General features: G+C 41.0%; 2 protein-coding genes across 6 annotated transcripts in view; one reads left to right on the top strand and one right to left on the bottom strand.

Annotated features, from left to right (window-relative positions):
- Positions 1-555, top strand: part of ankzf1 (ankyrin repeat and zinc finger peptidyl tRNA hydrolase 1) — a 37342-nt gene extending 36787 nt beyond the window's left edge. For all 5 annotated transcript variants that reach the window (XM_047050234.1, XM_047050235.1, XM_047050233.1 and 2 more), the window contains one exon: positions 141-555. In XM_047050234.1, the coding sequence (XP_046906190.1) occupies positions 141-258 (118 nt within the window). In that variant the 3' untranslated portion in view covers positions 259-555. The remainder of the gene's footprint in view (positions 1-140) is intronic.
- Positions 466-17130, bottom strand: part of glb1l (galactosidase, beta 1-like) — a 30657-nt gene continuing 13992 nt past the window's right edge. The window contains exons 13-16 of the mRNA XM_047050237.1: positions 8198-8311; positions 7739-7870; positions 2473-2700; positions 466-1716 (exon numbers count right to left, since the gene is read on the bottom strand). Coding sequence (XP_046906193.1) covers positions 1513-1716; positions 2473-2700; positions 7739-7870; positions 8198-8311 — 678 coding nt within the window. The 3' untranslated portion in view covers positions 466-1512. The remainder of the gene's footprint in view (positions 1717-2472; positions 2701-7738; positions 7871-8197; positions 8312-17130) is intronic.

Genomic DNA, 17130 nt, shown 5'->3' with positions numbered 1-17130 from the left:
CTTACATGTGTGTTTAACTCCCGTTTTAGTAATTTGTTTGGTGATTTGTTTTGTTTATAGTTTTTGATGCAGTTTATAGTTTTTGATGAAGTGTAGAAGACATCTCTTTCATACTGTGTGTGTGCGTCTCCGTTCTACAGACGGTGTTGGCAGTGTGGAGAATCTCTCCTGGACAAGGTCCCATTCCAGTACCTGGACTTCACCTTCTGCACGCCTCACTGTGTCCAGATTCACCGTAAGGCCAAGGCCAAGGCCTGACATGTCACTCGGCCCTAGCCTCAGGCCCTAACACTGCTCAACCAGCAGTGGGTGCCAGCGGCAAAGCACTGTCCACTTCAGCAGACCTGTTTCACAGTGCTTTCATGGTCTGAGTAGTCTAATATCCCTGAATGCCTGTTGGAGTTGTCAGTTGGTAACTAAACAATATAATACTGTGTCAGGAATGAATTGACAGTGAAGACATTGTAATAAGAGCAAAAACATAATTTATTTACGGTAATAAGTCAAAGGCATCCAAGGCACAGCAACTTTAATAAAATCAAGGCAATGAAAATGAACTCAACACTATCTCGTAGTTCTTCATACATCCTGACTTCCAGCTGAAAACCATACCGTGTTCATGTTTGTGTTTTAAGTTTGACTAAAAGCTACTGTGTTGCAAGAGATTCAGAAACCTGAGTCTGGGTGCTACGTTTAATAGAAAATGCACGGACTGATTTAATTTATAGTTATTGATAAACAGATTGGATTGGTCACCTGGCTCATCTGTCTGTCATGGCAAAACTCCCTGGACTAAGGAGCAGGTCTCCAAGTGACAAGTAGTGTACCAGCAGCATCTCCAGACTTTTTTGCCAGGGCTGCAGTCCCCGAACATTTTGAGTTTAGCCCCGAATATAATTCTTATACCTCAACAACAACAAAAGTGTGATGTGAGTTTTTGTAACATGCTGTAACAGTCTGTCAAAATAAATGCAGTGTCTCTTGCATGTCAGTGAACGTCTCTAGCTCCGAGTGACACTAGTAATTGACAGTGGAAAGAGGCCGGAGGATAAATAGCAGAATGTAGGCAAAAACAACTGGGTATTTTTTGGATTCCAGTAAAGATAAGAATCTAGCTTAAAAAGACATTTTTGAAATTGCCTGTTGAGTTATGATATTGAATTTGGCACCTACAGTCATGATAATGAGTCTAATATAATGTTAATATTACATAAATCTCCAAAAACTGTACACATCATTTTTGCGTGCGCTCGCATTATCTGTTGATGTCCCTAGCTGAGGTCAAATAAAGCCTAGTCCGGGTCCTATGTTAGGTTTATGCTAAGCCCTGAATGTTAATGTCTGTCTACGCCCCTGGTGTAAATATCACAGGTAGAATCTGTACCTGTGTGCTACTGAAAAATAATCTGCAACGTGTTCTTTAAAATCTATCTAGCCAGCCATAGGCAATATCATCCTGAATGCAGACACCCATGTATTCTGAGGCACAGTGGTGTATGTGTGTGTATTCTTTCATGACTTGCCCACAGTGCTGTTGAGCAGAGGATGGTCCATGAAGAGAACCTGTGTGTGTGCAGGGGCCCGCTCCAGCTCCAGGACTGTGATGTTGTTGGGCTGGCTGGGGCTGAGGAGGGGCCCGGGGACGTACAGGGTCTGCTGGGGGCCTCTGGCGGGCCAGTACCGGCCCATATTTACCCCGTTGATCCATACCTGGCCCTAGGAGAAAGCACACACAGACGTTAAGTCATTAGGGGTGACACTACCTGGATACATTTATGACTGGATATGGGAATAGGACAGGATGAAAACTCATCTGGTCAGGTGAGCTGTACAAATGTAGCTTGTCCTAGATAACATGCTCTGCAAACCTAATCAAAAAATCCCTCACCCCAGAAGAAGACTTCTGTCTCTCCTGTCATGACTCTTAGAAACATCAAAGTTTCTCTGTCTACGTGTCCCCGGTTTAATCAAGGTCCACAATCACCAGGTGGTCTATAGCCATAGATTTAGGGGTGGACGGTAGGGTCATGTCCCTACCAGTGTCAAGAGGTCATTGAAACCTCCAGCAATAATTTGTGGTAGAGTTAGAATTATGGCGTAGTAGTTAGAGCAGGGGTGTCCAATCCTGGTCCTCGAGGCCCACTGTCCTGCATGTTTTAGATGTTTCCCTGCTCCAGCACACCTGTTTCATATGAATGGGTCGTTGTCAAGCTCTGTGGAAGCCAGGTAATGACCATTCATTTGAATCAGGTATGCTGGAGCAGGGAAACATCTAAAACATGCAGGACAGTGGCCCTCGAGGACCAGGATTGGACACCCCTGAGTTAGAGCATTTGAATGCAGATCAAGAGGTTGCAGGTTCAATGCTTTGGATAAAACAATGTGCTAAATTAATAAATACATTACATATAGGGAAATTAATTTTTGCCCTCACCCGAACCTATGCCCTCAGGTCTGTGAGCATGCTCTCACCTTGGTCCATTCATTCAGCTTGAGGAAGGTGTCCCAGGATAGGCCGTTGGGCTGCAGGGTGCCGGAGTAGAAGACCGGCCCCACCAAGGACTCTGTCTTGGGGCCTGTGTGGGGGTGATGCTGGCCCGCAGGAGGCCAGCCTCCAGCTATGACTTCATCGATGTTGAGAGGATAGATTTCCCAGTCCGCCAGCACATCCCTACCAAGAATCAGGTTGCTCAATAGCCCCTATAAAAAAAAATATTCACGTTTGGCAATGTATTCATTTTGTAAACACTTATCCAAAGTGATATACAAATAGTGCATAATAGAAAGTACATCAGATTGATGTTAAAATTGACACCATACTGTTGAATTGATTAAGATTGATTATTATTGATTAATCGTATCAAGAATGAATCACTCCTTTTAGTATTATTTTCATGGAAAACATATATTAAACTGTTGACTGATTATTAATCAGAATCAGAATCAGAATGGGATTTATTCGCCATGAAAGTTTGCACAGACAAGGAATTTGCTTTGGCAGGAAGGTGCATACAGTAAACATATAGGAATCTTAAATTTAAATATGTGGTCTAACTATACTAAGGATACATAAACTAGCAATACTAAGTGGAATACAATTAAAATAAAATATACAATAAGTAAAATATAAGTTGCCAATTTACAAAATACAATATAAAATACAAATATTACAGGAATTGAGTGTAGTGCAAAATGTAAATAGTTTTTAAAGACATTCAGTCAGTGTGAGCTTTGGCCTTGTTGAGGAGGCCAACAGCGGAAGGGAATACCACTGAATGATACAAGATATTGAGCTTGTGTGTGTGATCTGTGTGACAGTGGCTGAGGGGCGAGGGAGGGCGCTACCCGGACAAAGGTATCTTCCTTCGTAGGCAGAGGCATCAGCTAGAAGTCAAGATTTACAGTTTTATTTGGCTCTATGCCCAGGATCTTATCTTAAGTCACCTGTTGGAAGGCCAGCACTAATTGGAACGATTTACAGTTGAGCACCATCTCTTTTGTAGGTTGCATCAAGTGTCTTGATCAAGACGCCGGTCACTGACTCCCAGCATCACAACACATGAATCAAAACGTGAGCAAGGTAACAGGTAGGGCTGTCCCCACTCAGTCGACTAGTCAATTTTCTGGTCGTTATGCTCTTGGTCGACTAAGGTTTTTTTAGTCGAGCTGCCGTATGGCAGTGTGAGATCTGATTCCCGCTTGTGTCATCATTGCTGAATTAAATAAATGTTATACAAAAATTGTAGATTATATTATTTAAGACAAATAAAGCAACTCAAATGTATAATTTAAAAGAAAAGGTGTTACAATTTTCCCTTTTGTTGATCTGTGGTTTGTTTTGGTTTGGTATTTTGCACACGGCACGAGCACAATTGGCTGCAGAACTACAAACTCTGCCATAGCCTACTTTGTCGGTGTTATTAGTCAAAATGGCAAAGAAATCAGTGGTATGGCAGCATATCATTAAAGTACATTTACATTTACAAAGTACAGGGTGACTCAAAAAATGTTGAATGCAAACTCTGCCAAGAACGGTTTATTTTTCATAGTTTAACGTCGAATATGATGTAGCCTACCACCTGAAAAACGTATGTTGGCCTAGCCCTACTTCGCTCATGCTAACGCACTGGGTTGAAAAATGAATATGCCTATTATAAGACAATTTCAAGATGGCGCCGACGATGGCAGCCGCGATAGCTAGGTGTGCTCTGTTTTGTCTTGTTTTGTCTTTTAATTCAGTGTTCTGCCAAGATTTCCGGGGTTCTCTAACAAGAGAAGCACTTCTTAACATCAGGACTACAACTCCTGTGGATTTATTTCCCACTTTTCTGCTTCCAGCGGCAGATTTAGTGGGAATTATAGTCAAAGCCACCCTCAGCTTTGTCCTAGCAGCGAAGAATTGCAGGAGAGGTAAACAGGCCGGTGCTTTGGTGCGACTTCGTCGGCGCGTAGTGCGCACAGCGTTACCGGGGATATTTCTCTCCAACGTTCGTTCGCTGAGCAACAAACTGGACGAGCTTCAGCTTCTGGTATGGAAAGACAGAGACTTTCGTTCATCTTCCGTTTTGTGTTTTACGGAAACATGGCTGAGTGAAATGATCCAAGACTCTGCGCTACAGCTAGCAGGTTTCAAACTGCTGATAGCGGATCGTGACTCCCTGCTTTCTGGCAAAATGAAAAGCGGTGGTATTTGCTTTTTTATTAACAGTGGCTGATGTGAAGATGTGACAGTGATTCTGCAGCATTGTTCTCCAAGATCTGGAAACATTTTTTATTAACTGTAAACCTTTTTACTCGCCACGTGAGTTTGCTTCATTCATACTGGTCGGTGTCTACATGCCCCCTCAGGCTAGCGCAAACGAGGCTCAACGTGTGCTCGCCAACCAGATATTGAGTGTGGAGCATGAAAATCCAGATTCCTTGGTTATTGTGCTAGGCGACTTTAACAAAGGCAATCTCACTCAAGAACTCCCCAAATACAAACAATTGATCAAATCCCCTACCAGAGAAGAGAACACTTTGGATCACTGCTACTCTACTATCAGTAAAGCATTCCCCGAGCAGCACTGGGTCACTCAGACCATGCCATGGTCCACCTGATTCCTGTATACAGGCAGTAGCTTAAGCGCTGTAAGCCTGCTGTGAGGACATCAAAACAGTGGACCAGTGAGGCTATGGAGGAACTGCGGGTGTGCTTGGACTGTACTGACTGTACGGGACATGTTCATGACTGCTACCAATAGTCTGGATGAGCTCACGGAGGCTGTGACATCATACATCAGCTTCTGTGAGGACTGCTGTATACCAACACGCATCAGGGTGAGCTACAACAACGACAAACCCTGGTTTACAGCTAAACTCAGAAGGCTGAGGCTGGACAAAGAGGCCGCGTTTAGGAGTGGGGACAGGGACAGATTCAAGGAGTCGAAGAACAGGTTTAGCAAAGCGGTGAGAGAGGCTAAACGACTGTACTCACAGAGACTAGAACATCAATTCTCTGCTAACGACTCTGCTTCTGTCTGGAGAGGCCTCAGGCAGATCACCAACTTCAAGCCCAGAGCTCCCCACTCCACTAATGACTCCCGCCTGGCCAACGACCTGAATGAGTTCTACTGTAGATTTGAAATACAATTGGACAGCCCTGAACAACCCCTTTCCACCCGTGAGGCATCCCCCCGTCTACAGTGACGACCCTCTCCATTCAGGAGAGAGAAGTGAACAAACTGTTCGAGACAGAACCCCCGCAAAGCAGCTGGGCCGGACTTTGTCTCTCCAGCCACTCTCAAGAACTGCGCTGACCAGCTGTCTCATCATCCCCGCTCTGCTTCAGGACAAGCTCTCCCAGCTGAACGTGCCTGATTCCACCTGCATGTGGATCACAGACTTCCTGTCTGACAGGAAGCATTGCGTTAAGCTGGGAACACAAGTCTCTGATTCCCGGTCCATCAGCACTGGAGCTCCCCAGGTCTGCGTCCTTTCTCCTCTGCTCTTCTCCCTGTACACCAACAGCTGCACCTCCAGTCATCCGTCCGTCAAACTCCTGAAGTTTGCGGACGACACCACCCTCATTGGGCTCATCTCTGGTGGAGACGAGTCTGATTATAGGTGGGAAGCGGGTGACCTGGTGCAGCCAGAACAACCTAGAGCTCAATGCTCTCAAGACAGTGGAGATGGTTGTGGACTTCAGGAAGAACACAGCCCCACTCACCCCCATCACCCTGAGTGACTCCACAGTCAACACTGTGGAGTCCTTCCGCTTCCTGGGCACTATCCTCTCCCAGGACCTCAAGTGGGAACTGAACATCAGCTCCCTCACCAAGAAAGCACAACAGAGGATGTACTTCCTGCGGCAGCTGAAGAAATTCAACCTGCCAAAGACAATGATGGTGCACTTCTACACAGCCATCATTGAGTCCATCCTCACCTCCTCCGTCACCATCTGGTACGCTGCTGCCACTGCCAAGGACAAGAGCAGACTGCAGCGTATTGAGAAGGTGATTGGCTGCAATCTGCCTTCCCTCGAGGACCTGCACACCTCGAGGACCCTGAGACGAGCAAAGAAGATTGTGGCGGACTCCTCCCACCCTGGATACTCCCTGTTTGTCTCTCCCCTCCGGCAGAAGGCTGTGGTCCATCAGGACTAAAACCTCACGCCACACAAACAGTTTCTTCCCTTCCGCTGTTGGCCTCCTCAACAAGGCCAAGAGCTCACACTGACATTAATGTCTTAAAACTATTTACATTTTGCACTACATTCAATTCCTGTAATATTTGTATTTTATATTGTAAATTGGCAACTTATATTTTATTTTATGCCCACAAATTCCTTGTCTGTGCAAACTTTCATGGCGAATAAATCCCATTCTGATTCTGATTTCTGATTCTGATCACATCCAAATCGAATGACATTTTCTTCTCCGGCCAAGACAACAAAATATTTCTCTGTTACACCGTTCTCAGGTCAGCTTCTACGCATGCTGCAAGTTCAGGCAGTGATAAGCGAGCGCTGATGATTTGCATGTTAAACAAACAATATTTTGTATTTGTAGTACATTGTAAGAGATCCTAAATATCATCGGCATTCGGTTACAACAGGACTGGTGATACGAGTCTTATTATTAGTATGCTATTAGAGGCAGAATCTGCAATGTCCAGCAGCCATTTAGTCAGATTGCGAAAATGTTGATACGTTTTTTTTTTTGTTTGTTTTTTTTTAAGCGTTTCTAATTTCGATTAGTCGATTTTCAGACGTTTCAGTCGAGTCTTGGTCAACCAAAGAAAATCTTAGTCGGGGACAGCCCTAGTAACAGGCATCATATCTAAGATGCGAATGAAACCTGAAACTCCCAGGAATTTGACCAATTGAGTCATATGTAATGAACTCATGAGAAAGGGGACATTAAACAGTATATCATTGGATGCCCAGGGGGTAAAGATCAGTTGGTCCCGGGACCTGCATACGTTTATTGGAATTTTTGTTTTTCTTGAAGACCAATAAACATTTTGCATAATTCTCCCGATTCTGCCATTTTTGCGATTTGCCATTTTTTTTACTTTGAAGATTGATTGAAGACAGATTACACGACAAGATTGTCAAGGAAGTGGATAACTCGAACAGTACATTGCAGAGATCTGCTGTGTAAAACTATTTATCGAATACCTGCACACACAAAAAACCTGTATACTGTGACTAGGATTAGGATTAGCTGAACCTTCTGAGCTGGACCCAGCACCTGACCTTGTAGTCATTGATCTTGCTGCCGAAGTTGACCCTGCCCATGTTCTCCACCAGGATGTCCATGGTGTCCCTCTCACGGCCCGTCACATTCATCACCAGAGTGGTGTCTCTCTCCAGCAGGCCCTGGAACACCTGCGCACACATCCAAGGACGTACAGAGATATCCCATCTTTTAAACATAGCCATTTGATTGCAGTCTTATATAATAATGTAATGTAAATGTAATAATAATATACTGATTTAGCAGTCAAAGCCATTATGAATAGGTATACAGTAAAGTATATTAAAAATTAATAAAGTATATTGAAAATATTGGATAGTAATCCACAGTCAGCGACAATAAACCACTGGCTTGTTTGACCAGTGGTCAGTGTTTAGTTCCTAAACTCTGTGTCAGTGTTTGGAGAGGCAGCAGGCTGGACAGGAACAAAGCCCTGAAGGCGACTGCTGTGCACCCACCCCAGCGACGGACACATAGGCGCGGTCATGCACCCCGTTCAGGGGAGAGATGAGAGGTGTGCTCTCTGGGAGATCCCGAGGCAGCTTGGTCCGGTACAGCATGTAGCCATAGTACTGAAACACAGTGGAGGCATGGAATGAGTCCTGGAGTTTACAATGGAACCCTGGACCAGGATGTCATCTCTTCCAGACCCCAGCTGCAACTCTGTGGACTCTGCAACCATATGTTTACTTATTGTTTTTGTGTGTCTCAAGTGGCCTACCTACCATACATTCAGCATTCGATACTTTCAGTCATTTAGCAGACGCTCTTAACCAGAGCGACTTACAGTAAGTACAGGGACATTTAGCCCAAGGCAAGAAGGGTGAAGTGCCCAAGGACGTAGGATGTAATTTGGCTTGGCTGGGAATCTAACCGGCAACCTTCCGATTGTAGCAGAGTGTCAGACCGCCAACACAAACATTTCTGATCCACTCAGTAAGACACAGTACTGATCACCAGGATGACTGATTGCATTATATGATGTCTCATACAATGCCACTATCTTCTGGATAAGCCTCAAAGGGGCTGATACCATACCTGGTGTTCCCCTCCCCAAGGGGGGAGGGAAGAGCCAGCCAACGGCCTACCTTTCTCAACCTCCCTTACTCCAAAAACTCTGAATTATAAAGGATTTATCCCAAAACAGACATTTAATGGATTTACAAACATCTCTCAAAGACAATACTGCTTGTGGACACTAGAAGAACTATTGGAGTCTGTGTGACAATTTATGCTTTATTTATTAAGTCATTTTTTTATTAAGTCATTAAAATGCTTTACCTTTAAATGCTGTGTTGATGTAATTTGATTTGGGCTGTCAAAGTTAACGCGTTAATAATTAACAATCTCACTTTAAGGCGACAAAAAAAAATAGTGCGTTAACGCAAGTTTTGTTTTTGACCCTGGGAATCGCTTGTCGTTACATGACTTTGACTGCCAACGGTAGCTGAATGATGGAGAAAGGGCTTTTAGATGGGAAGTTCCATTTCAAGAAGTTGCGAGACGGCTCGGTTGACAAAACCAAGGCTGTGTGTACTGATTGACAGGCTGAGTTTAGTTATCACCGGAGTACTTCCAGCCTAAACTATCGCATGCAAGCAAAGCACACAGCTAGCAACAGCAGCATTAGCACTGTTGCAGTTGCAGCAGCAGCGTTCGCTCCTGTAACAAATGGCAGACAACACTCGCAAAAGAGGCGAGCAGCTGAGTTCAACAAAATAGAATTAAGCAATAAGCCCCAAGAGGCCGTGGTTTATGCTGATTTTAGAACAGGTAAGGGGAGTTGTTAGGCACGACGCGAAGCGGAGTGCCAAAAACCCCCTTACCTGTTCTAAAATCAGCATAAACCACGGACTCTAAAACTGTTACTACAAATATTTGATATGGTTTCATCAATAAAAACAATTAGAAACAAAATAGTTTAATAATAAACCGTCATTCTTCCGCTACTACAAAGTATAGTTCCTACATAAATCGTTGCCATGCAACAGCCAGACGGACTTTTTTGCCGTCTTTTTCAATTTGAAATATTCGATGCGCAGTAATATGTAATGTTAAAGAATGTTATGAGGACAACCTGTGAGGTTATGCTGGATTTTACAACGGCATGGAATGCGATATAGCCAATCACAATCAAGGACGGGAACAACCAGTTTTAGAAACTGTCTTGTTCAATCTTACAGTGCGTTCACACTGCAGCGACGCGAATCGCTTGCCATCGCTCGCCTTCCCACAGTTCACCTCGCTCGGGGGCGTTTCAAACAGATTCATGTAGAATGTAGTTCTCTAAAGTCACTGTTGTAGTTGTAATGGCCAAGTGTGCAGACTTGGGTTTACGTACTCGCAACATCGATCAAAATACAACTTGTATACAAAATACAAAACTGTTTAAAGACATACACGTTGACATGTGTAAACAACTTTTATTATATTACTCAAAGTCTCTGCTAATCTGTCGATATGATAGGGAGTTCCAGCCGGGCTAGCTAGCTTAGCTACAGTAGTTACTACAGAACGAAGATACGTAATGTCACTAGATAGAATTAGAAAGTACAAGCACCAACAACTTCGGCAACCTTGCGCCATGCATTGTTTTTTTTTTATGAACATCTCTGTACAAATACAGCTATGTATCGTACAGGACTGGGTAAGCAGCCACACAAATAAAACGATTAGTTTCTCCTCCACCTTGAAACCTAGAAAGGTTTACCATGGTTGCTACGTTAGGAGAAACAAGAAAACACTCCGATTGGCCATCGCTAGCGAAAATCGCTCCTCATTTGCATAAAGTTGAGAAAATCTCAACTCTGTCGCGTCGCTACCCACAATGCACCACGCAAGCGATTCGCCTGGCTTCATAGAAAATGAATGGAAAACATGTTGTCGCTCGCATCGCGTCGCTGCAGTGTGAACGCACTGTTAAGGTCAATCTGTGGTTGCTTAAGTATCTGAAGTATGTTTGAGTGAGATTTGAATATTATGGAGCAGGATATTGTAGTAGGCTATGAGACAACATGTCTTATGTATTTTATTTTCCAGAAGTCAAACTTTGTAGATGTTTATTATAGGTACAGCAGTATAGAGGGTTTTCACGGACGTCACATTCTGGGCAGTAACCCGGACAACAGCTCCGCTATGTCCTTTATTTTTAAACCATTTAATAAATAGTTTTCGATGGACTCGAACGGGATGTGGATGGTTCATCGTCCCCGTCCCATTTAAGGCTCCACAGCATCCAGCCGTTCCAGGACTGAAGAGAGGTTTACTATGGCAACCTCATTAATGTGTACGTCTGTGACGGCAGAGTATGCAGCCAAGCTCTCTGTGACTTGTTCTACTCGGTCACGGGCATCAGTCTCAGATATATTATTAGTTTCTACCAGCTCAGCTAATTCTATCAGTGTCTGCACAATTTGAGGGAGCGCCATGATCTGTGATGCGTCCTCTAAAGACCCGGCAATTCAATCAATTTCCCGGCACATTTGCCATGTAATGCAATGCGTATGTGCACACCGCCCCCTACCGAACAAGATGGGTAGCTCGGTCAGCAGGGAGCTGAAGAAGAGCGGCTACTGACGTCACTCTACTGCGCCGCTCAGAATGCATTTTCGTTTTCCAATTATGGGCAGTTCTTTGCTGGCAGAACATGAAAATGAAAATGCAATGTCCGCTCTGTTTTTTTTTTTGATTATGGCATAACATGTGCAGTCTTGAGGAAGAAAATGCAAATGCAAATAGGATGATTGATTACAAATTTTATTTATGAGTCAAATAATGCAGCCACATTCTTAAAATGAAAATGCATTTCTGGAAATGCATTTGAATTTGAATTGTGGTCACGATTTTGCAGCCACGTTCTGAAAATGAAAATGCATTTCTGGTAATGCATTTGAATTTGAATTGTGGTCACGATTTTGCAGCCACGTTCTTGAAAATGAAAATGCATTTCTGGAAATGCATTTTCATTTGAATTGTGGTCACGATTTTGCAGCCACGTTCTTAAAATGAAAATGCATTTCTGGAAATGCATTTCCATTTTCAAATTTTACATTTCAAAATTAATTTTGGTATCTATTTGCTGGGGCATATTTTGAAAATTAAATTTCAAATGTCTTTTTCTTTTTCATTTTAATTAAGTGAAAGAATGAGCAGTCTTAAGGAAGAAAATTTAAATGCAAATAGGATGATTGATTACTAATTTAATTTATGAGTCAAATAATGCAGCCACATTCTTAAAATGAAAATGCATTTCTGGAAATGCATTTTCATTTGAATTTTGGTCACGATTTGCTTCCATAGAACTTCTTATATGGACATGATCATCCAGTTAGGCCTATTTGAAGTTTTTAAGTAGACCTTTTTAATATTTTGTTTTTTTAAACCATTTATTAGGGTACAATTTTAACAGATTAAATAGTTTGCGATTAAACATGTGAAATAATGCGATTAATCGCGATTAAATATTTTAATCGCTTGGTAGCCCTAAATTTGATGTTTTTATAAAACTTCCTTTCCTGTTATGATAAGTCAGTCAATCTTGATATCAAAATAATTGTACCATACTAACAAAACTTTCTGAACGTTGTATTGTTATATTTTGAAGTTTAAGTATTCCATGGACATTTGAAATATTTACTTCAATCTACCGACCACTTCACACCTATCGTATCTCAGGACAACGCCCAGTCAGGTAAACTGAACAATGAAAAGTTCACCCTCAAAAAGGGGTACCCTGCATTTCTTGGATTATAAAAACCCAAGATGAACAATCACTCCCTGCTTGTTCGTAGGAATTAAACGAAAGTGAACGCGTCATTTCTAAACCATTCCTCTCAACCTGCAAATTCACTGAGCGCCCGAAACTTTGACGAAAGATTTCGTTGTTCTATTTTCGTTTGACGATAACAAAACTATTGACTCTACCCCTCTTCAAGCCAACCAAAGTAACTGCGATTTGCTATATTTCTTACTTGTGAACATTGGCATATTGTGGTTGAATTTGTTATGTTTGATTTTAGTTTGCAAATGATTGAACCTAGCTCTCGTTAGGATTATCCTACCATCGCATAGACTGGCTAGTTGTCTCTTGAGGCCTATCTCTCTCTCTCCTCCCCTTTCCCCTCTCCAAGTGCTCTCCCATTGTGTATCCCGCTTCCATGACTTACTGTATTGCTTTAGTCAAACTAACCCATAACGTATCTGGTATTTGTTCATCCCAATTACATTTGCTTAAAATAAATCATTGTGTATAATATTCGCGTATCCCTCCTGTTATCGGATCTCTACTTTCATTGAATTCACTACTTAAGATTAGACTGATTTTTACGAAGGCTATTATTCAATATTATTAAATAAGGTTTCCTCTGTCCCTTTAACATATAAGAGGTGGTGTCCCCAAGAACTAGATACTTTATTATCATTTAAGTATTGCTAATCTTAAACGTACATACCCCGCTACACAATTAATGGCCCGATTCCCTAACCGCTTAGCCATCTGACCATACGCAGGGATATATACACTCACCGGCCACTTTATTAGGTACGCTTGTTCAATTGCTTGTTAACACAAATAGCTAATCAGCCAATCAAATGGCAGCAACTCAATGCATTTAGGCATGTATACCTGGTCAAAACAACTTGCTGAACCAAGCATCAGAATGGGGAAGAAAGGGGATTTAGATCCCCTATTTTAGATATTGCACTCATGCCATCTTTGCACCCATGTCATTTTTGCCCTAAGTACCCTATTTGTATTTGTATCTTTGTATTTATAGTGTACATTAGGGCTGCAACGATTAGTCAATAAAATTTTTCGACAAATACTTCTGTTGTCGACAAATCGTTTGATCTCATAGGACCTATTTAAAGTGCCTGCAATAACGTGATTTGACCAGTGCGGCACTAGACTAATGCAGGCTCCCGTATAGAAGACATAGACGAAATAGAAGAATAATCCAATAGAAGAAAACAGCGGTAAACATTTGAGGGTGTAAACAGGCCTGAAAAAGTATTGTGTGAGGAGGTTTCACCAAAGATCCAACTAAAAATACTTTAATATGTAATGTGTGCAAGGCGGAACTTGTTTTCCATGGTAGCACAACGTGTATGCATGAACATTTAAAACAAAAGCATCCCCGCACGAGAGGAGATGGAAACGGCAGGAGGTGAGTGTGCTCAAGCTGGATGGCTAGTTAGCTACACCAGTTGATAATAACGAATTACGCAGTATTTCACGGATACTAACACCGTAGCAACATGTCCACAGACAACAGATAGACAGTTCAGTGTATACGACCATTGTAATGAAACTAACAAAAAGCCAGTCCAGAAACCGAGGTGAAGTTAGTTTCATATTCGACATTCGACATTCGTCTCACATTCGGAAGACGCTACTTTGCAGCGCCGAGTTAGGGACCGGGTGAAAATTACCCATACAATTTTGAAAAATGATGACATTTATAATATTTGTATGACTATAAAACCTCAAACAAACAGCAGAGCATTCCAACAATGTCTGACCTACTTCCACACCCTTTACTTTTTCAATAAAACTTTTTAAATTATAGAAAATCGCTAATCTCTGAAAATAGCATGACATCCTTGCAAATCTCAAAAACTTTTCCAGACTTGTTGAGAAAAATCTCAAATAAACACCAGATTATTCTAATAATGTCTGGCCTACTTCCACACCCTTTACTTTTTCAATTATGTGTTTTAAAAAATGATAGAAAATCTCTTATCTCTGAAAATAGCATGAAATCCTTGCTAATCTCAATATATTTTCCAGACTTGGGTCAAAAAATCTCAAATGTACACCAGATTATTCTAATAGTGTCTGTCCTACTTCCACACCCTTTAGTTTTTAATAAAACCTTAAAAAAATGATAGAAAATCGCTTATCTCTGAAAATAGCATGAAATCTTCACTAATCTCAATAACTTTTCCAAACTTGTGTCAAAAAAATCTCAGATACACACCAGATTATTCTAATAGTGTCTGGCCTACTTCCACACCCTTTACTTTTTCAATAATGTTTTTTTTTTAAATGATAGAAAATCGCTAATCTCTGAAAATAGCATGAAATCATTAATAATCTCAATATCTTTTCCAGACTTGGGTCAAAAATCTTGAATATACACCTCATTATTCTAATAGTGTCTGGCCTACTTCCACACCCTTTAGTTTTTTAATAAAACCTTTGTAAAAAAGATAGAAAATTGCTTATCTCTGAAAATAGCATGAAATCTTCACTAATCTCAATAACCTTTCCAGACAAAAAATCTCAAATACACACCAGATTATTCTAAGTGTCTGACCTACTTCCACACCCTTTACTTTTTCAATAATGTTTTTAAAAAAATGATAGAAAATCTTTAATCTCTGAAAATAGCATGAAATCATTGATAATCTCAATAACCTTTTCAAACTTGTTTCAAAAAATCTCAAATTTGACACCTGATTATTCTAATACTGTTTGGCCTACTTCCGCACAATTTACTTTTTCAATAAAACATTTTTAAAAATTATAGAAAATCTCTAATCTCTGAAAATAGCATGAAATCTTCACTAATCTCAATAACTTTTATGGATGTGTCCCCCCCCATATATATTATGATTACAGCCTTTGCTTATTTTCATTGCCTGTTTCTTTTTTATCTTAAGCGTGCATTTAAACACAGTGGCACAAGTTGTGGCAATGAGTTTTGCCAAACAAAGAAAACCAGATCTCTGACAATAAATGACAACACAACACCAGGCTTAGGTCTCAATCATGTCTCTCTCAGCTCTGAAAGCCGGAGGACCATCTTTTATAGGGCACAAGAATGTAAACAAAGATTGTGACAGTCAGACAGTAATGACGTTACGACAGTCTCAGAGAAAGAGATTCACTGCTCCCAACACCATGACAATTCTCAGACTAGAGAGTTCATATGGAGCTCTACTTGTAGTCATGACAAGGAACATTTAGCCAGTACTTTCTCCTGACCCCGAACATCTATTAATCCTGACACATAGACACAATCTACTCTTATTAATAGCAAGTTTACATGAGAACTTACTAACTAGTATCCAATGACTAGTTCTATTGATAAGTGAATAATGTAAGCACATAGGAAATCCCAATTTCTTCAAAACTCTTCTTTCATTGGCTCCCTTGCATAGACCTTGCGCGCGTGTGTGTGAGTGTTTGCGTCATCAACCCTAGTTGACCATATAGGTGTCAAGCAAATGGTCACCAGAGTTTGCGTCTCCATCTAGCCCAGGTTTGGGAGTAGGCCTCTCTTTGCACACAAGGAATGCTGAACACAGTATCATTTTATACAGAATAAAAAAAGATACATCTTCAATTTTTCTGACAGGCAGACACTCCAAGTGATGGGGTGTGTCAAGGGGTTACATCAGAGTAATCTTACACATACCTCTCTCACTCGCGCTCTCTGTCTGTCTGTCTGTCTCTCTCTCTCTCTGTCAGGTCAGTATCGACTGGATTCAAAATATTCCTTATATATAAAGTGTTTTACCTAAGACTTGACAGCTGAGACTGTCAATTGATCCGTTGTGGTGGATTGTGATCCTGTCTTCCTGTATGACATGATTACTCGTCTTCTATAAAATTTCAGAGGGATTTCATGCTATTTTCAGAGTTTAGCGATTTTCTATCATGTTTAAAAAACATTATTGAAAAAGTAAAGGGTGTGGAAGTAGGCCAGACACTATTAGAATAATCTGGTGTGTATTTGAGATTTTTCTCAACAAGTCTGGAAAAGTTATTGAGATTTGCAAGGATTTCATGCTATTTTTAGAGATTAACGATTTCTATCATTTTTTAAAATGTTTTATTGAAAAAGTAAAGGGTGTGGAAGTAGGCCAGACACTATTAAAATAATCAGGTGTATATTCGAGATTTTTTGACCCAAGTCTGGAAAAGATATTGAGATTAGCAAGGATTTCATGCTATTTTCAGAGATAAGCAATTTTCTATCATTTTTTTAAAACATTTTTGAAAAAGTAAAGAGTGTGGAAGTAGGCCAGACACTATTAGAATAATCAGGTGTATATTCGAGATTTTTTTAAACAAGTTTGAAAAAGTTATTGAGATTATCAATGATTTCATGCTATTTTCAGAGACTAGCGATTTTCCATCATTTAAAAAAAAAACATTTTTGAAAAAGTAAAGGGTGTGGAAGTAGGCCAGACACTATTAGAATAATCTGGTGTGTATTTGAGATTTTTTCTCAACAAGTCTGGAAAAGTTTTTGAGATTTGCAAGGATGTCATGCTATTTTCAGAGATTAGCGATTTTCTATCATTTAAAAAGTTTTATTGAAAAAGTAAATGGTGTGGAAGTAGGTCAGACATTGTTGGAATGCTCTGCTGTTTGTTTGAGGTT

This window comes from Hypomesus transpacificus, unplaced genomic scaffold (assembly GCF_021917145.1).
Source record: "Hypomesus transpacificus isolate Combined female unplaced genomic scaffold, fHypTra1 scaffold_105, whole genome shotgun sequence".
Lineage (NCBI taxonomy): Eukaryota > Metazoa > Chordata > Actinopteri > Osmeriformes > Osmeridae > Hypomesus > Hypomesus transpacificus.
Note: the sequence above shows the minus strand (reverse complement) of the source record. Positions and strands in the feature narration are given on the sequence as shown.